The 20,871-nt window shown below is 37.8% G+C and overlaps 1 protein-coding gene across 1 annotated transcript in view; it reads left to right on the top strand.

Annotated features, from left to right (window-relative positions):
- Window positions 1–20,871, top strand: part of ADSS2 (adenylosuccinate synthase 2) — a 43,045-nt gene that overhangs the window by 1,107 nt on the left and 21,067 nt on the right. The window contains exons 2-4 of the mRNA XM_003807994.5: window positions 12,657–12,759; window positions 13,538–13,606; window positions 17,843–17,893. Coding sequence (XP_003808042.1) covers window positions 12,657–12,759; window positions 13,538–13,606; window positions 17,843–17,893 — 223 coding nt within the window. The remainder of the gene's footprint in view (window positions 1–12,656; window positions 12,760–13,537; window positions 13,607–17,842; window positions 17,894–20,871) is intronic.

The following is a 20,871-nucleotide window of genomic DNA, read 5'->3' on the forward strand; positions in this document are numbered from 1 at the left end:
GGCTCTCAGATAACTCTCTCCAGTTTCAAAATTCTAAGCAGATGAGCAATAACCACTTTCAAAACAAAGCATAATGTAATATTTGAAGTTAACTGCTGTCTGTTTAGGTTGCAGGAATATTTGTTTTTGAACATGCATGGCATGATATGATGGTGCCATGCTGTATATGTTCTAGTAAGTTATAGGCCCCCTTGAATACCATTTTGAGCATGCAGAAACAATGAAATCACAGGTATGTTAAAAAGCTAAATGCAAATACTGCAAATATTCTCTGATTTACCTTGTTTCGTTTTGTTTTGTTTTCATTTGGAAATCCACCCTGCCCATTCTGAAATAGCTGTTGCACTAATTGCCTCTTAGGAAACTGTCACTACCACCTCTCCCTCCTTCCCTTCCAGCCTATTATTTCTCCACCCCTCTGGCAACACACTTTGTACCTTAGCAATCTTCAGGGTGTTGCCATTAAATTCCTGCCCCGCACTTTCTTAGGAAATACTCCAGAAATCCAGCCTTTACCTACCTTTTGTCTTACATTCAGATCTGGTCATGCTGTGGGGAAGACGTATCCGAATACCGAACTTTCTTGCTGTCGACAGGGGGAGAGAGGCTGAGGCCTGTGTGCCTCCTTCACTGACATCTTGACATCTCGTTAATATGGAAATAGCTCAGGTTGAGCTACACTATGGGTTGTAAGAAGGTTTGGAGAACACAACCATTATGGTATTTATTCTAAAGGATCCTCAATTTTAATATTCTATGGAGAAATATTAGAAGTAGTTTGTAGCTTGGAGAAGGTGTTACTAATGTTACCGAGAAAGTAGTCTTGAAGTCATGGACCAACCTGATCTGATGCCCTTGGAAAGGCTAGAGAAGTGATTGAGAAGGAACTAAGTTTGGCTTTAAAATGTTAGCTGAAGATAGTGGAGAAACAAATGAGGGGCCTTGTTGGGCAGACTTCCCTCACCTGTGTATTTCTGACTTAACTACCTTCCTTATAGAATCCTTATGTTCTTTTAGTGCTTTTTAAGAGTGTATCATTAGGATTCTTTATTAGTCTTGTTAGCAAAAAATAGATGAGTAATGAATAGATTTAAGCATTATCTCTTTTGTGATTTACCTTGGTAACTTTGTATTATTTGGTTAGCCCTAGTAAGCTGGCATCTACTTAATGAAGTTCCCCTAGGTTATAAAATTGGAATGTTGAAGTTCTTAGTGAGTGTGTATAGAGAGCTGGAAAAAATCAACAGTAAGACATTGTGAGCTTGGATTGCCTCGTTTGATGTCTTAAGTTTTGTGTGTTAGTGAAAATATGTCCTTTGTTAGAGTTTAATATATTCTGCCATATTTATGTCATGAGTTCAAATTTTCTTCAGTACTGTTTCTCCAGAAGTGATGTACACATAATGTATCCGTATTTCGCCAGTAGACTCATAAGGACTTTCTCCCAACATAAAATATAGTTTTAAAAAGAAAAACTGACATTGCATTTAATGATAAATTTTAATGTATAAAATGCCTTTTTGGAAACAATAGATGCAAACCTAGTGGCATTTTCACTCTTAAAAGCGCTTAAGGCCTGTGTTGTTCAGATTCAGGATTTATGGGGAGTTATTTATAACTTGGTAGTTTCCCCAGATCCATAAATATGTAGGACTTGCATCAAAGGACAACCACTACTGATGCCTTAATTTTAAATCAATATTTATTTTAAGAAGAAGAGAGAAGAATTAAATAGAGGCCCAACCCTGGGTACAGGTCATTCATCTAGTAAACATTGAGTATCTGCAGGGGATCACTTAGCCTGGGAGTCAAAAATCTGAAAAAGGCAGGGATTGTGCCCACAAGGAGCTCACAATCTGGCAGACAACTGCTGTGTAAGCAAAAGTGTTGAGAAGGTCGGGATGGAGAAAGGTACTAGTCTAATACGTTTCTCAAGAGGTTAAAGTATGGGACCAAGAAAGTCCCTTTCTGGCATCACAAAAGGAAGCCTAATACTGTTTTTTCCCCAGTTCTCTCAAAGTAAAATACTGTGCTTTGTTTTCTTTATTTTGCTGAGTAGAAGCTACAGAAACTTCTTAACTATAGTAGTTTATACCAGGCTTTAAGCAAAGGCTTACTTATTGTTCTTGAGGAAAGTAACTTTGGTGGTCTTGGTTATAATGACACACATGAAGTTGCCTGTGATCGGGAAAGGCTAGAGCAGTGTTCCCTGTGTTTTCTCTCCAAGGCTTCAAAGTCAATAAAAAGAGAAAATACTAAAGTTAGTCATAAGGGAAAGCACACCCCATCACTTGATATATGTTTATAAAAGCTTGCTATAAAAATAAACATACTGAAAAAATATTACTATTTTCTAGCTAGATACAAGTATCTGCTGAAGGTCTGAAACCACTATTAGTGTTAAAGAAGCATAAAAGACATACCAGCAGCAAACTGAAACTTTCTCCTTGAAATAGAAAAGGTGAAAGATAATTTAAAAGAAAATAATGTTAGTATTATTTAATGCCTTGACCTCGTACAGCTAAAATGATCTGCCAGACTACTTCCCATAATTTTAAGGATAGTAGGTAATTAGCATTTAAGGTAAGCCATTCTTCCAGGTTTATAACAATTGCTATTTCCATTTTCTGATTCTTTTTATATCATTTATAGCATTTCCCTAGTATATAAGTATTTACCAATGTCTGTTATACTAGGTTAAATCTTGTTCTGTTTGGTTACTGTGCTTTCTCTACTAGAATGTAAATTTTCTCAAAAGGGGGACTTCTTCCTTTTCTTATTCTGTAGCACCTAATACTATATGAAGCAGAAGGGAAATACTCAACCAATGTATTCTGGGTGGCAAGATCACCCCTGGAAATTTATTTGAAATAAATAATAGTAACCCTTTCTTGTAATTGTTTTAACATCTCTCTGGACAATTTAATTGACTGGTGGCATACATTTAAGGTGGAATTCCTAGCATTCCTTGGATTAACATTTGTTATTTAGTTTTTCAGCTGGAATTTTTTACATCGTACCATTCAAAGTCTTTGTTTATATTAAAATCTTATCTCTTGTTTTTAGGAGAAAATAGGTAACTGATATTTATATCTTTTTCATGTATCTCCTCAACATATTTCGACTGAATGCCATGTGGGGTTCTAGTAACTAGTTATTCCCCGCTGAGGACAGTAAATCTCAATGTTCGGTCAATGAGGATGTCCTATTGCAGCTAGTAAATATAGTATCCTGTCAGCTCTACTTTTGAGGCATGAGTTTTTAAACGTGTATGAGACCATCTCAGTGGTGTCTGATCAAAATTATTCTGTTTCTTTAACTTTGGTGGGAATGGATGGGTTTGTTGGATATTTACAAGTATCTCTAAGAAAAACTGTTGCCTAGTGCAAATCTAGAATGAACCAATAAATTGATATTTACTTAATAGCTTTCTTGCTGTAACTGGATACGAATCCAGCTCTCTTATCTCTCAGGGACTGTGTCAGATGTTGACACCAAAGATTAGTGTGGATGAGCTACATATTGATAAATTAAAATTGGTGACTATTGTAATACTTTTATCAACAGAAACATCAACATTCAGTATTGCCTGCTGAAAGCAATGAAAAGAACAATAAATGAAGGGGAGTTCCTGTGGCTACTCTGGCTCTGGGATGGGATAGTTCTTTACATTGAACCAAAATTTATATTTGATTCATATAACAAAATTCTTTTTTAAAAAGAGGCTCCATGAGATTTCTAAAAATGAGATTTTTGTCTATATTAAGTTTTAACATCTTTTTTAAAGGAAGAATTTTATTAGTGAGAAAACTTTTTTGACTTGAAATCTGTAGTTTAATTTCAATGTGTTTTTAAGAAAATATTTTCATGAATGTAATTAGGTGAATTTTTATCAAAGATTTACAAAGAGCTGTGTGACATCGTTGGTTTATACATTTTTGGTTGGATGTCTTATGGCCTCATCTATGACCCTGGTTTGGTGAGTGTGAAAGAATATTAGAGTTTGGTACCCAGAGTCTAAAGCTTCTTAATTAGGAACCTAAGATTCTCTCAGGCAAGGCCCCTTTCCACTTTCATTGTGAGAAGTTATTTCATAATAGTAATGTTAGGTCTAAAATATAAGGTATCTGAGGTTTTCATCATTTGTGACATGTATGTGTGTGTGAAACTAGAAGGTAACTATAATCATGCAAAGTAAAGTGGATACCTTTAAACCTTTAATGGATAACTGAGCTGGGATATCTTTGCTAGAAAGAAATTCAGATACCCTGTGTATTTTTTTCTCTTGCTGTCTAGTGTGTCTGGTTACTGCTGCATAGTTAAATTTGATCAACTTGCTGGTAGTAACTTAACCTGCTCTACTTTGGAATCATAAGCTAATTGCAGTTATGTGAATGCTTTCATGAAAGAACAATCATCATTTATAACTGCTTTATTGCTGTGGATTGATAAGTGCTTCAGTTTTGGTGAATGGTAACATGTTTCATCTGGAAAGGAGGAGACACAGATCTTACAGTCTTTACCCTGAAAGCAGCATAGATAATAAGCATTGACTCCAAAGATTTTTAGGCTCCTAAGAAGTTTGAAGATTAGACAAAAAAATAGCAACCCTTTTTTGGTTGCTGAAATAGTTCAGGGGCATGGGATCTGAGACACTGCTGCTCTCTCCTGTAATCCATAGTGGCCACTGACTTCCTGATGTTCATTTTGAGCTCTGTGATTACAGTAGGTTGTTCATATATTCAAAGCGAAAGGACAAAGATAAGACACAGAGGCCTAACTAGCCTGAAAAATGCCTCTGGGCTTTGTGCATGAAATTGTTAGCCCTTGACACTTGGGCCTGTATTCTGGAAAAGAGACCATTGTTTCAGGTTTACAACACTGCGGATCATTCACTGCCTTCATCTCTCTACCACAGCAGGAATGCACTTGGGGGAGCGAAGAAAGGAGTGATTTAGGGAAGGAGAAGGCCCAGTAGTGAAACCAAGTTAAGAATCAAGAGTCACTTTTGTAAACTAATATCATTTAATTCCTTTCCGAACTTTTTTTTTTTTTAACCTCCCCTGGACCTTTGGAGCTTCTTAGCTGGAAGCTTACACATATTAGCATTTCCTGATCCAAAATTTTATTCTATAATTGGATTTGACAGCCTCTGGTTCTGAGGAGTCATGGAAAGAAAATTCGAAACACTTGTCTTCCGACTTCCTTAAACTTAACATCAAATTAGGAAGAAAAGCAATGCATGGAAAAACAGAACAGTTACAGAATAACTAAATACTATTATATCATTCCTCTATCCTGCAGTAATGCTTTAAAGTATTGTCCTTGACAGCATAAAATGTTATTAATATCTAGCAATCATTTTAATATTCAGTTTCACTAGTACAAGATGTAAATTCAGCAAGGTGTATATATACTATGTTGTAGTAAGTTTTTTTTGTGAATCATTTGTGTTCTTTGTTTGCAAGCAATGGAAAGAAACTATCTCAAGCAAAATGGGGATTTGTTTAAAGGAAGAGCAGGATGGTGGCCTGAGATGAAGCCTGCTCCTGGAATTTCAGCAGGTAGAACTGGCAACCTTTTTCTTTAGGATGCATCCCTTAGGTGACAGGCATCTCAGACTGCTATTGCTTTCCTTCTCAGTACTCAAATTCAGATTCCCAAGGGAGAGGAGCTGACTGGCTCAGGTTGGAACATGTTTCCCTGCCTGGATCAATTTGCTGTGGCTGGGGGGATGATTCCTATGATTTGCAAAGTAGGGGAAAAGGAGGGGGACTGAGCATACCAAAGCTATAACTAACCTGGAGTTAATTTTGTATAGGAAAATAAGGTATGAGGAAGCATTTGTTCTGGATTGTTCTTATTTATAAATTGTTTTCCAAAACTCTAATATGTTATTGACCTGTAGTGCTTTTGTGGAACAAAAAATAGAGTTAAATTGGTATTTATTATTTTAACCTTAATTAAAATAATGAAAATTAGCTATGTATTGATTGTAAAAACTAAAAGCATACATCAGAAACTTTGCTTTTCAGCTTTGAGAACATAGAATTTTAGTCCTGCTTTTTGTTTCTATCATGATGTTCCAGTTTATTTCATAGCTCTGTGATGAGATATATTTTTTCCTGGTAATTAAGAAGCTTATTTAATATTTTCTTTGTATTTCATCTTAATGTAAGAATAACAGTCAAAGAAAATTGGTAAAATATATACTATATTAGGGGATGTTTTGTGACTGCAGTTGAATTTTCTTTCATACATTGTTCACCTTAATAAAATTAACCTGCATTTATTCTTGGTATTTAATATAAGAAGAACATCATATAAGGCATTATAAGCTTATGCTTTTCCTCAAAGAAACCTGCCACGTAGCTACTTGTGGACTCATGCTGTTTTTTGTTTCTTGGGGTGTTGGTGGGGGGTAGGGTATATTTCAGAATTAAAATGGTTTAAAAATTGGCCTCAACATGAAAGCCTGCCATGCAGTGTTGTGGCACTGATGGAAGTGTGAATGAGAAGGCGGTGTCAGCACGTGGCTGGAGAGCCGCTCCGCCACTCTGCCACTCCGCCTCCCTGCCACGTGGCTTGTGAGGAGCCACTAAACCTTTCCGTGCCTAGGCCTCCCCATCTGTGGAATAGTCAGTACCATCTACTTCATAGGGGTGTTGTGAGGACTGAAAAGAACAATGTCAAATGTTTTTAATATTCAGATGCAAGTGAATATTATACAGTGAAATCTGTACTGTATAAAGGCTACACAAAAATGGACAGACATGTGGTTGACTGTGCCAGATACCAAAAACGTATGTTCAGAAAAGCATTTTATCAACTCAGAAATATGACTTATTTCTAGGAAAAACAAAGTTCAAAAAATTGACTCTGAGATTTATTACTAAATGTTTTCCCTGTTGGATATAATTGATCCAGAAACAACGTTGAGATTCCATAGCCCTTTGTTTATATAACTATTAATTGAACATATTCTTATTTTTTGTTAAGTAATATAGAATATACAGCTATGATAATGAAAAGTATTTGTTAAATGCTACAAGAGTGACTGGGATCATAAGTGTTATGGGAGTTTGGCAAAGAAGCAGGAGGTAGTTAGTGTAACTGTTAATGTGATTATAAGGCTAATACATTTGTGGGAGATAACTTACCAAGTTTGGTTTGTGGAAAATTTGGATTGAGAAGGAAATTGTATGTTTCCGTTAGAAGTAGAACAACAACAACAAAATATCTCCCATCATTTGTTTGGTACTATCTGGCCTCCCCAGTGCTGCTTGGGAGAATCATGAAACATGATGAATCAAACACATCCTTGCTGTTGCTCATCCTGGCACATACTACACAGAGTTGCCCATGGGCCCATGTAGGAGCAGCTCCATCTGCCCTTCTAATACGTAGGTGGGAGACTGAGGGGGTGCTCGTATTTGAAACTGTTTTTGGTTATGGTGCTCATATTTGAAATGCTTTGTTTTGCTGTCTGCTAATATGTGACCTCTCCTTGAACCAGTATAATCTCTGTTTGAGGACAATTGCCTGAGCTCCCAAGGTGAATTTTGCATATTTACATAATCTGAATATTTTAGGTTAACATCCAAATAGGCACTTCAAATATCTTTATCTGTTGCATTTTATAAAATACAGTATACTAAAACTTGTTTCATATATAGATTACCTCATCAAGAAACTCCTTATGAGCAGCTCCTTCTCAGTTTGCCTGAAGACCCTTCTGTGTAGTGTGCGTTTCAAGATTAAAAGTTACACCCCAACTGCCTCACAGAGCACTAGTGACCAAATATAAATAAGCACTTAGATATTTCCCCCTAAATCCCATGTAGGATAATCTCGGGTGTTTCTGGGTATATTTAACAATATTTCCATACGGAAACAACTTAAATTATATTTAAACCATATAATAATCAATGTAATACTGGTTATTGAAAAATGTTGCTATTTTTCAATAACTAATATTTGAATGAGCAAACTTTATACCACCATGTGACTTTGTCTTTTACTGCTGAACTTTCCAGCCTGAGCTGCCTATAAACTTGGACAAACGTAGGGAGTTAAGCCAATTTTTCCCCCTAAAGTCATCCATCACAACCATCTGCCTAAAAAATTGTGTGTGTGTGTGTGTGTGTGTGTGTGTGTGTGTGTGTGTGTGTGTGTAGAGCAACCATCATCTCTTTGTTATGGTTAATTCCATCATTACTATCTGTCTTGGTAAAATATTAGCTAAGAGAGTAAGCTTTTGTTACACAATAAGAACATTGTCATTCACTACCAGTAATAATTGTCAAATAATATCATCAAATGATTATATTGGTATATCTATAAAAGTAATTTTGTGTAAATTAGGAGACCTACTTTAAGGGTCTACTCCAAAAATTAGTTTATTTTTAACCTTGAGCAAATGATGAATTTTTTAAAACTTTTTTTTTTTTTTTTTTTGAGACAGAGTCTGGTTCTGTGGCCCAGGCTGGAGTGCAGTGGCGTGATCTCGGCTCACTGCAAGCTCCGCCTCCCGGGTTCACGCCATTCTCCTGCCTTAGCCTCCCGAGTAGCTGGGACTACAGGCGCCCGCCACCACGCCCGGCTAATTTTTTGTATTTTTGGTAGAGACGGGGTTTCATCATGTTGGCTAGGATGGTCTCAGTCTCCTGACCTTGTGATCTACCCACCTCGGCCTCCCAAAATGCTGGGATTACAGATGTGAACCACCGTGCCCAGCCTAAAAACTGGTTTTAAAAAAATAAACTGGTTGTAGCTGGGCAGGGTGACATGCACATGCGGTCTCAGGGACTCAGGAGGCTGAGACAGGAAGATCGCTTGAGCCCAGGAATTCAAGGCCTGCTTGGGCTATAGTGAGACCCCATCTCTAAAAAAAACCTGGTTTGACTTTGATAATAATACCTTATTTGTTGTCTCAAAATTACCAAATACTTTATAACAACTTAGTAAAAATTTATTAAACTTAGTAATTTATAACAAGAGGAACTGAAATACAGGTAAGAATTATCCTGTGAATTATTTTTAAAAGACTAAGTTGGCCGGGCGCGGTGGCTCACGCCTGTAATCCCAGCACTTTGGGAGGCCGAGGCGGGCGGATCATAAGGTCAGGAGATCGAGACCATCCTGGCTAACATGGTGAAACCCCGTCTCTACTAAAAATACAAAAAATTAGCCAGGCGTGGCGGCAGGCGCCTGTAGTCCCAGCTACTTGGGGGGCTGAGGCAGGAGAATGGCATGAACCCGAGAGGCGGAGTTTGCAGTGAGCCGAGATCGCGCCACTGCACTCCAGCCTGGGCGACAGAGCAAGACTCTGTCTAAAAAAAAAAAAAAAAAAAAAACTAAGTTAAGATAATTAATGTTCTTTTGGTGTATAATATATGTCCTAGGATTCTATCAGAATTGATGATAAAATTACACAAGTGTGAAGTAATGATACATACCAGGAAGTTTATTGCAAGATTGTTTATAATAGCAAAAGATTGGAAACAATCTGAGTGCCTCTCATTATGGGACCAGTATGATAAGTTATGATATATATATACATTTACAAAAGGGTAAAATACAACTGTTAAAAGAATGAGATGATTCTGTTTGCAAGGTTATGGAAGTACGCAAGCTGCCCACATGTATATAGTTTGCTACCATTGTATATGTAAAATAAAACAGTATATATGTTTTATATGCATAAATCACCTCAGGAAGGACACCAAAAACTTGTGCTAACTGGTTGTCTTACAGCAAGGGTATGAGAAAGGCTTCACATTTTACTGTGCATAGTTCTGTGCCACTTGGTGTCTGTATCATATGCGGGAATTTCTTATTAAAAAATAAATAGTAAAAAATAATGCCTCTGTTCCCTTTTTGGTATCACTTGAAGGTGTTGCCCATCATCCCTGTTTCCGTCTGCCTGTGCCTTTCCAAAGTGTGTCTTACAGATTTTAGCCCAACACTGCCAAGTTTTTTTTTTAAATATATGCCATACATTAGTTTTCAAAGAATTCTTTGCTTTATATGGTGCAAAACACCATGTAAATAGGTATTTGCTTTTTGAAGATTTTTTTTAGCAGGGCCTATTTTTCTAGCATTTTTGTGACCTCATAATTGGGATGATTTGGTAAAAGTTGTAACATTCAATTTGTTAAAAATAACCTTGTGAATCGGGCAGAATGGGGCAAGATGGTCAGACAGAACCCTTTACCAATTGTTCTCCCACAGGAACACCAGATTTAATAACTATCCACACAAAAAAGCACCTTCATAAAAACCAAAAATCAGGTGAGCAATCACAGTACCTGGCTTTAACTTCCTATCACTGAAAGAGGCATGGAAGAGGGTAGGAAAGACAATCTTGAATTGCTGATACCACCCCTTCCCCACCCCCAGCAGCCATGGGGCGCTGAGAGAGAATCTGTGTGCTTCGAGGCAGGAGAATGCAGTGATCGTAGGACTTTGCATCGGAACTCAGTGCTGCCCTTGTCACAGTAGAAAGCAACACTGGGCAGAACTCAGCCAGTGCCCACGGAGGGAGCGTTTAGATCAGCCCTAGCCAGAGGGGAATTGCCCATTCTAGCGTTGAGAACCTGAGTTCCAGCAAGCCTAGCCAGCACAGGCTAAAGTGCTCTGGGGTCCTAAATAAACTTGGAAGATAGTCTGGGCCACAAAGACTACAGTTCTTGGGCAAGTCCTGGTGTTGTGCTGGACTTGGAGCCAGTGGACTTGGGGGGCATGTGACCTAGTGAGACACCAGCCAAGGAAGCTAAGGGAGTGCTTGTGCCCCTCTTCCCCCAACCGCAGGCAGCACAGCATGCAGCTCCAGGAGAGGCTCCTTCCCTCCACTTGAGGAGAAGGAAGAGTCAGGAGGATTTGGTCTTGCAGTTTGGATCCCAGCCACAGTAGGGGCAGGGCACTGGGCGGAGTCCTGAGTTCCCCGTCACAGGCCCTAGTTCCAGGACAAATTTCTAGACATGACCCTGGGCCAGAAAGGAAGTTGCTACCTTGAAGAGAAGTACCCAGTTCTGGCAGGATTCGTTATCTACTAGCTAAAAAGCCCATGAGCCTTGAATAATTAGCAGCGTTACCCAGGCAGATAAGGAACTCTTTGAAGACTAACGTATGGCATATATTAAACGCCACATAAACAAAGTGGAGTACTATTCAACCAAAAAAAGAATGAAATCCTGTCATTTGCAACAACGTGGATGGAACTGGAGGTCATTATGTTACGTGAAGTAAGCCAAGCACAGAAAGACAAACTTCACATGTTCCCACTTACTTGTGGGAGCTAAAAATTAAAACAGTGGAACTCATGGAGATAGAGAGTAGAAGGATGGTTACCAAACGCTGGGAAAGGTAGTGGTAAGAGTGGGGTATGGGGTGGGGAGATGGTTAATGGGTATACAAATATAGTTAGATAAAAATACATCTAGTATTTGACAGCACAACAGGGGACTACAGTCAACAGTAATTTATTATACATTTTTAAATAACTCGGTATAATTAGATTGTAACACAATGAAAGGATAAATGCTTGAGGTGATGGATACCATATTTACCTGGATATAATTATTACTCATATGCTTGTATCAAAATATCTCATGTACCACATAAATGTATGTAATACTACGTAGCAACAAAAATGAAAAATGAAAAAAATAGCCTCACGATCAGCCTAGTGATTCTGAGGCAATATAGTTTTGATTAGTATTTTTTAATGTTATAGAAGGATGTTGTTAAAGTTTTTATTTGTTGCAAATACATCCCGAGTATACTTTTAAAAGTGTGTTAATATTGTATAGAAGTTTAAACATACATGTAATCAGCTGACATAAATGTAAAAACTTGTGTTTTCTTCCACGTTTTTTAAACTTAGAAAAGTTATCTGGTTACTTAATATTTAGTCTCCTTTGTACCTAATTTTTGTAATTTGACTTTTTCCATTTTGTTATTTCTGCATAAGCTTCATAGAATGGAAATTTAATCATGGGTTTATAGTATGATTCTCAGTGTAGCAGTTCCTTGAGCCAGGATATTACTTTATCCAGAGATGAGCAGGTTCTAGGGATCTGTCACTAACCAAACCTACAAGACTGGTTTATAAATCAGAGGCCAAGGATAACCAATATTTGGGGGAGATACTTGTTAAGTCCATGTAAGAATACAAATTTCAGGTCACAGAGTTGCTTGACACACTCTTAGGACGATGGGAATTCTATGAATATTTACATCAAGTTAGGGTAACTGGATAGATTACTCTATCTTAAGAGATTTTTTGTGTGTGTGTAGATGGAATATCATGGTTAGATTGCCATAATCCTCCATAGCCAAAGACAGACTAATTGCTCTATGTATTTTTTTCACTTTTTTTCCCCTCTTTTAAGAAGGAATATGATTTTCTGTCTTTCAGAAACCTGAATTCCCCAATTTCTATATTCTTTCAGGATAATCACTCAAGTATTCTACAGTGGGGAAAGGAGACAGCCAAACTATTTTAAAGCCTTTTACAAATGAGTAGAGGTGGTAAATATTTGGGCTCTCTTAAGTTGACCTTTTGGCAGGAAGTCATTAATTCACTTTGGAGGGAGATAGGTTATTTGTCATATTTATCATCAGGCTCAATTTTCCCCTATCTTACATTTTAGGGAGGAAATAATGCTGGCCATACAGTTGTTGTGGATTCTGTGGAATATGATTTTCATCTCTTACCCAGTGGAATAATTAATCCAAATGTCACTGCATTCATTGGTAAGTATATAAACTGAACTGCATGGAGATTCCCCCCCACCAGTTGATAATGGCGTTTATTTTTTATTGTCAAAACTGATTTCATCTCTCACTGACCAGATGGTTCATTGATCTCTTATTAATTTTGACCTTGATACCTTCTGGAATATACATGACTTTGGCTATTTGTCACTGTAAGATCTTTTAACAGTAATACTTTTTGGAATGATTACTTTGCATTCATCTGTGCTCACTGACAATCTTAATTCTGTAAAGAAGTATTAGATCATTGAATCAGTTTTCCAAATACTTTTTTTTCCCCAAATACTTTCAACCATGACTCATAGTAAGAAATATGAGAGGTTCATGAATTTATTTTGAACCCTTACAACAAATGATGCAATCTGATCTTTTCTACTCTCCTTTTAATTTTTAAAAATCCTTATCACAACCTACTAAATTGATTTATGACCACTAATAGGGTGTGATTCCCCAACTTGAAAAATACTGATTTAGCATGTACTGTGACCATGTTCCATTTGCTTAAAATTACATAATTAGTTTCCTTCAAAAACGTATTTCACTTAGTTTTCAAGAAATTTTCAACTTCATTGAGTATAATTCTAGTGTTTTATATTCACTATATTATGTTCCATTATGTATTTAAATTATACTCCTGTGTAAAACTTGGAATCATTTCTGTGGTCACACCGTGGTAAATCAGAATGTCCTTTAAGTTACATATGTCTGAGTTATAATTATAGATGTTTACCGTTGGGATTTGTTGGTTTTCCTTTAGGAAATGGTGTGGTAATTCATCTACCTGGATTGTTTGAAGAAGCAGAGAAAAATGTTCAAAAAGGAAAAGGTATGAAAGAATGAGTCTACTTGGTAACCAGTTGTTCTTTGTAAAGTTTTATTAGGATCTTATGCCAGACAAACAACATGTTTGTCTTATACTTTAAAATTTCGGGCTATTATAGACAAATTTTTAATGTCAGTTATTAAGTTTTATTCATTATAAACAGTGTTTTAAACAGAAGACCAACATCTTATGTCATAAGTCCTGATTTTTTTACACATTGGTCATCTACAAACTTTATCTTAAGATAGCTAGAATTACAATATGTGGGTGACAAAACTAGGAAATTCCTGAGTTTGCACACTGTCAGTCTTGTTTTCTAGAGGATCTGGAGCTCTCCTTTCGTTGCTACAACTCAGGGATAAAAGGGAATTTTTGTTTTTTCCCATGCTACACAGATGTAAGGGGAATCGTTTAGGTCCCTCCTTCTAAATGAAGTAAATGCTGCTTTTATACAATATATCCATGCCCATCTTCTTAAAATAAATAGTCCTGGATTCTTGCCTTTCCTGATCTCTTGGATTTTTAGAGATGTGTTTACATTAACCTTGGCCATCTCATTAGGGTGTGAGGGGAATTTGATAATACAAATACAGGTTAAACATCCGTAATACAAAAATCTGAAATCCAAAATGCTCCCAAAATCTGAAACTTTTTGAACACAGACATGACACCACAAGTGGAAAGTTCCATACCCGACCTCATGCAGCGAGTCACAGTCCAAACATAGGCACGCACACAATTTATTCAGTGTTTCCAGGGGAAAAAAGGCCTTCTCCCCTTTCAGCTTTCATATATCTTTTCCATGCACGCCCACATTCCCCCACACAAGCGTGCCCACAGAGGGCAATAAAGTGGCATGTGTACTAGCTGGATGTGCCAACTGTGGTAATAAATGAAATATAGAATACAGGTGGAGACTGGAAGCCTGCTTCGTTGTTGCTGCTGTTTGCCAGCTGATACAGATACTCTGGTGCTGCTGCTGTACTGCTTACTTACCCTGAACACATTTTTTCCACTGTATTGGTGGTATGTCATATTTTTGACTGTTAAGTACTTGTGTGTGAATAAGTGTAAGGAAATGATTACTCATCAGTAGCATATAAATTCAGAGTCAAGAATGTTGGTGTTGGTAAACAACCACAGATGGAGGAGGAAGAGGAGGGTGGAGGAGGAAGAGAAGGGCGGAGGTAGAGGAGGAGGAGGATGGAGGGGGAAGAGGAGGGCGGAGGTAGAGGAGGAGGAGGATGGAGGAGGAAGAGAAGGGCGGAGGTAGAGGAGGAGGATGGAGGAGGAAGAGGAAACAAACTTCGTTTCATGCACAAAATTATTTAAAATATTGTATAAAATTGCCTCAATTGATATGTAAGGTGTATATGAAACATAAATGAATTTCATGTATATATTTGAGCCCCACCCCCCAGAGATCTCATTATTTATATGCAGATATTCCAAAGTCCAAAAAAAATCTGAAATCTGAAATATTCTGGTATTTGGAATAAAGGAGACTCAACCTGTAATACATAATTGAGGAAAATCATTAGTATAGTTAGTTTCCCCTTGAATTAGCTCACATTTAAAACACTCAATTACTGTTATAGTATGTTCAGGTTGTTTTTTGTTTTTTGTTTTTTGTTTTTTTGTTTTTTTTTTTTTTTTTGGAGACAGAGTCTGTCTCTGTCACCCAGGCTGCAGTGCAGTGGCGTGATCTCGGCTCACTGCACCTTCTGCTTCGTGGGTCCAAGTGATTCTCCTGCCTCAGCTTTCTGAGTAGCTGGGACTATAGGCACGTGCCACCATGCCCAGCTAATTTTTTGTATTTTTAGTAGAGAAGGGGTTTCACCGTGTTAGCCAGGATGGTCTCAAACTCCTGACTTCGTGATCCACCTGCCTCGGCCTCCCAAGGTGCTGGGATTACAGATGTGAGCCACCGCGCCCCGCCCTGTTCAGGTTTAAAAGTAGCAATCTGTCCTCAAGTGTTCTTAACCACTAAATGTGATTTTACAGAACCCTGTCTTTGCTACCATCTCTTTTCTCCTTTCTGCGTTTTTACCTGTGACCTAGTCTGTGATTTTTATATTGATGCTGCTCTCTGCTCTCATCTCCTTTAATAAGTTTGTCCTACTCCCTTTTTCCTTCTAGCCTATCCAACCCTGCTCTTTATCTACTTTACTGAATTTCTTGGTCCTATTTTCTTTATTATATCTCCTAAACTAACTTCAGAATACATGTTTGTATGTCAAAACAACCGTAGAAGGGGAGGCTTAATATTCCAGGTTTACCTTTTAGCACATTACCGAGGAGGTTCTCTTCCTTAATCTATAAGGAATATATTTTAAAAATAAATCTTCAGGGAAAAACAAATTTTTCATTCTTAAAGATTAGTTTTGAAATGTTTGCAGCTTAGCAATTTGTCTTTAGTATTGTCTTTAAAGAAAAACATCGATTTGGGTTCGTTTGTTCATTCAAGCGTCTTTTTTTTTTTTTTGGAGACATGGTCTTGCTCTGTCGTCTATGCTGGAGTGCAGTGGTGTGAACACAGTAGTGAGCCTCTACCTTCTGGGCTCAAGCAGTCCTCCTGCTTCGGCCTCCCGAGTAGCTGGGACCGTAGGCACATGCCACCATGCCTGACTAGGTTTTTAAATTTTTTTTTAATTTTTTTTTTTTTGTAGAGATGGGGTCTTTCTGTGTCACCCAGGCTGGTCTCAAACTCCAGGCCTCAAGCAATCCTCCTGCCTTGGTCACCCAAAGTGCTAGGATTATAGGCCACTGCTCTCAGCCAAAAGTAATTTTTAAAACCACTTACTGGATAACAGGCCCTGTGCTATGAAAGCTCACAGCCCCTCCTCTAGGTCTTCCACAGTTAAATGGGGAGACAGATATACCTCACAATTCACTGTAGTAAGTACAGTAATTGACAGTAGTACTTTAGAAGAATTAATGAAAAAGTTTATTTTCTTTACCTTTTTTTTTTTTTTTTTTAAAGATGGAGTCTTGCTCTGTTGCCAGGCTGGAGTGCAGTGGCACGATCTCGGCTCACTGCAGTCTCCGCCTCCCGGGTTCAAGTGATTCTCCTGCCTCAGCCTCCCGAGTAGCTGGGATTACAGGCGCCCGCCATCACGTACCCAGCTAATTTTTGTATTTTTAGTAAAGACGGGGTTTCACCATGTTGGTCAGGATGGTCTCGATCTCCTGACCTCAGGTGATCCGCCCGCCTTGGCCTCCCAAAGTGCTGGGATTACAGGCGTAAGCCACCGCACCCAGCCCATATTTGTTATAACTATCTTTTGGGAAAGGATGCCATTCCTAAAATTAACTCCCTTCTGGCAAATTTCTCCCTGCCAGGTACCTAACCTCCCCAGCATGATGTTTTTCTACCATTTGCCTTTTGGATTCCTAGAAGTATTTTATTTGGATGTGACTGGTTTGAATTTGGAGCTTTTAGAGCAAGACATTTGGAAAGATAGCATGTGAGTGAATTTATGTATGGAATGAATGACATGTGAGAAAACTCTTGTTAGACATGATGTTTCCTATACAGAAGAAAAGATACAAACTTGATCGCTTCAGTAAAAACACTTTTAGAGATTGTGTTTCCTTTTTTGTGAGACAGCATCTCGCTCCGCCACATACACTGGAGTGTAGTGGCACAATCTTGGCTCACTGCAACCTCTGCCTCCGGGGTTCAAGTGATCTCGTGCCACAGCTACCCGAGTAGCTGGGATTAGATGCACCCACCACCACACCCAGCTAATTTCGTATTTTTAGTAGAGACGGGGTTTTACCATGTTGCCCAGGCTGGTCTCGAACCCCTGGCCTTAAGTGATCCACCTGCCTTGGCCTCCCACAGTGTTGGGATTACAGGCGTTAGCCACCACGCCTGGCCTAGACATATTTCTAAAGAAATTAAGATCTTAGGCCGAGGTGGGCGCATCACAAGGTCAGGAGATCGAGACCATCCTGGCTAACACGGTGAAACCCAGTCTCTACTAAAAATACAAAAAAAAAATTAGCCAGGTGTGGTGGCGGGTGCCTGTAGTCCCAACTACTTGGGAGGCTGAGGCAGGAGAATGGCAGTGAACCCGGGAGGTGGAGCTTGCAGTGAGCCGAGATCACACCACTGCACTCCAGCCTGGGTGACAGAGCGAGACTCTGTCTCAAAAAAAAAAAAAAAAAAGAAATTAAGATTTTAAAACTGCTATACAAAATATTCAATTAAATATATCTTTTTCCCCTTTCTAGGACTAGAAGGCTGGGAAAAAAGGCTTATTATATCTGACAGAGCTCATATTGGTAAGGTGGATATATTGCATTTATTTGTAACTATCTTTTTATCTGAAATTTATCAAATGAAAGTATTTAGTAACTAATTTTGTCTTTTATTTTTATTTAGCGTAAGTAGGATGGATTGTAGTAATTGAGTTCTAAATACAAAAAATACTTACTAATTTTTTTCTTTTTTAACAAAGTCTAGGCTGAAATTTACCTGTTTGAAAAAAAGGTTAGCTAAGCAAATTTATAATACAAGCAGTATTTCATAAGACATCTCTAATTCTATTTAAAAATAAGCCACATCAAAATACAAAGAACATTTATTTGTATACGTAATATTCTTGTAAAAGTAAGTGCACCGTTTTGCAGATAGAGTGACTCTTTGTGCCTAAAATGTAGTAGTTATTGCTTTTTAAGTGATTCAGATTTTGTTCAGACTAACCTAAATTTCAACCACTACCAATAAATTTGGGATTTTCTTCTCTGTTATTTTTCTCTTTCAGAACCAATGGAATTGTTAATTAGCAGTGACATGATTTAAGAGACAATAACCAGAAAAGAAATAAGTAAAAACCACGTAGGAAACTTCTCTGTGATTGATCTGCACTCTTAAATTGTATTTAAGTATGCGTGTGTCCTGTGGCAGTAGCTGCTCTAGTTTTAACACTGGCCTCTATTTAAAAGGCAGCCTCATCAAGATACTTACAGTATTTCTCAGCCAAGCACAGAAATCAAATAACGGTCCCTCCAGATAACAGCCACAGACTTGAATCCTATGTATAATCTTAGTAACCCAATAAGATAACTTATTTGAAGTAAACTCTATTGGATTAACATACAGTTTCTATATGAAACTGGCCTCTTCATTACATTGTTTGCCACAGGCTTCTTAATCTGTAAAGTCTGAAAAGAACAATTTTTTGTTTTTACTGAAAAACAGTTTTATGTTAATATTTGTTGTCCTGTATGTTGTCTATTAGTAGACTGGTTATCCTTGAAAACAAAGACTTTGATAGCTGTTTGTTAGTGTAAGTGGATAAAATGTGGAATACTTCTGTATTTAATATAAAGTAAGCTTGTGAGTAGTTTATATTTCACCTGATTATACTTAAACTATGAAAATATTATCAGTAAAACTTTTATTTAAAAGACACCTTATTTCCAGAATAATTAATGGCATAGATGCATAACCAAGACAAAAAACAAAGGAAACAAAGAAGCTTTGCAGTCCCAAATGATAACATGCAATTTGGATAAGGACAAAAGGGTTTTGTTTTGGTTTTCAGAAGAAGGAGGTTGTCATTTTTGTTGCCTATTTTAAGCTTCTGATTTTAAAAATATTTATATTTTGTTTGTTAGCTTATCTTAGAACTTGAACTTTAAACTTATATATCACTATTGTGCTATAATATAGGAAGCAATAGAGTATTACTAATATTCTTTTTTTTTTAGACAGAGTCTCACTTTGTCACCCAGGCTGGAGTGCAGTGGGGTGATCTCAGCTCACTGCAACCTCTGCCTCCCGGGTTCAAGTGATTCTTCTGCCTCAGCCTCCTGAGTATCTGGAATTACAGGTGTGCTACCATGCCCAGCTAATTTTTGTATTTTTAGTGGAGACAGGGTTTCACTTGTTGGTCAGGCTGGTCTTGAACTCCTGACCTTAGGTGACCTGCCCACCTTGGCCGCCCAAAGTGCTGGGATTACAGGCGTGAGCCACTGCATCCGGCCCGACTAATATTCTTTCTTACTGGCAGTCTCCTAGTTATATAAGGAAAAATATGTTTTTGTGAAGTACTTTTGTAGCATTTTTGTTGCTTACACTTACTACTCATTAGCTTTATTTATTCTGTTACCAATAGTCATCTTTATCTTCTTTTACCTTCATGGTTTTATGTGTAGCTTTTTGGTACCCATTGTTCCTGTTGTGGATAAAGCAAGGCGCTGCATTAGATAATGAAAACCACTGCTTATCTTCAGAACTTTCCAATGGCTTTTTGTTATGTTGTCTGCTCTGTGAAATTCAGTATCTTAATCAGCATACCGCAATTTAGGATTGCAAAACAGAATAATCCCTAACACCTGCCGTTTGAATAACGTATAGCATCAGTGTATATAATCAGATAATTGGGCTATGTGCAGATATAAATATATGCTGATGATATCAGCCTGTTGGAAAGAGGTTAGTGTTAAGAGACATACCCCTGTTCCTGTCTGGATTCTCCATCTTCCTTCTTCATTGCAATTGCTTTGGGTCTGTCACTTAACAGTTCCATCCTTGGTACAACATAGAGGTTAAGCAAGTTACTTAATTACTTTAGACCACCAAAACAAAACAACAAAGTAGTAATGGGAAGGGGTCAAAAGGCCTAGAGTAAAGGGAAAGTAATGTGGTTTAACCATAATAAATGTAAATGAATATTATTACTTTATTTATAGTTATATTTCTTTAATTATTTTTTCCCATAAGTGTATGTCCTCAAAGGAAAGTATTTCTGACAGAGGACGGAGCCTGTAGAAGATAAGCGCAGACTGAAATGTAGGTGTTAGTGGTCATATGTGTCATAATGGGTGTGTTGTGCTTTAAAACGTATATCACTAAAAGCCTGTAAGGTTCACTTCCCAGGGCCCTTAAAAAGTCTTATAAGAAACATATTTTTTATTTTTTTTAATTTTATTATTTTTTTGAGACAGGGTCTCATTCTGTCACCCAGGCGGGAGTGCAATGGCATGATCTTGGTTCACTACAACCTCCACCTTCTGGGTTCAAGCGATTCTCGTGCCTCAGCCTCCTGAGTAGCTGGGATTACAGGCATGTCCCACCATGCCCGGCTTATTTTTTTGTGTTTTTAGTAGAGACAGGGTTTTACCATGTTGGCCAGGCTGGTCTTGAACTCCTGACCTCAAATGATCCACCTGACCTGGCCTCCCAATTACAGGCGTGAGCCACGGCCCGGCCAGAAACATGTATTTTAGTATAGTCAATTCTATAATAGTGAAAA

Source organism: Pan paniscus, chromosome 1 (assembly GCF_029289425.2).
Source record: "Pan paniscus chromosome 1, NHGRI_mPanPan1-v2.0_pri, whole genome shotgun sequence".
In the NCBI taxonomy this organism is placed as follows: Eukaryota; Metazoa; Chordata; class Mammalia; order Primates; family Hominidae; genus Pan; species Pan paniscus.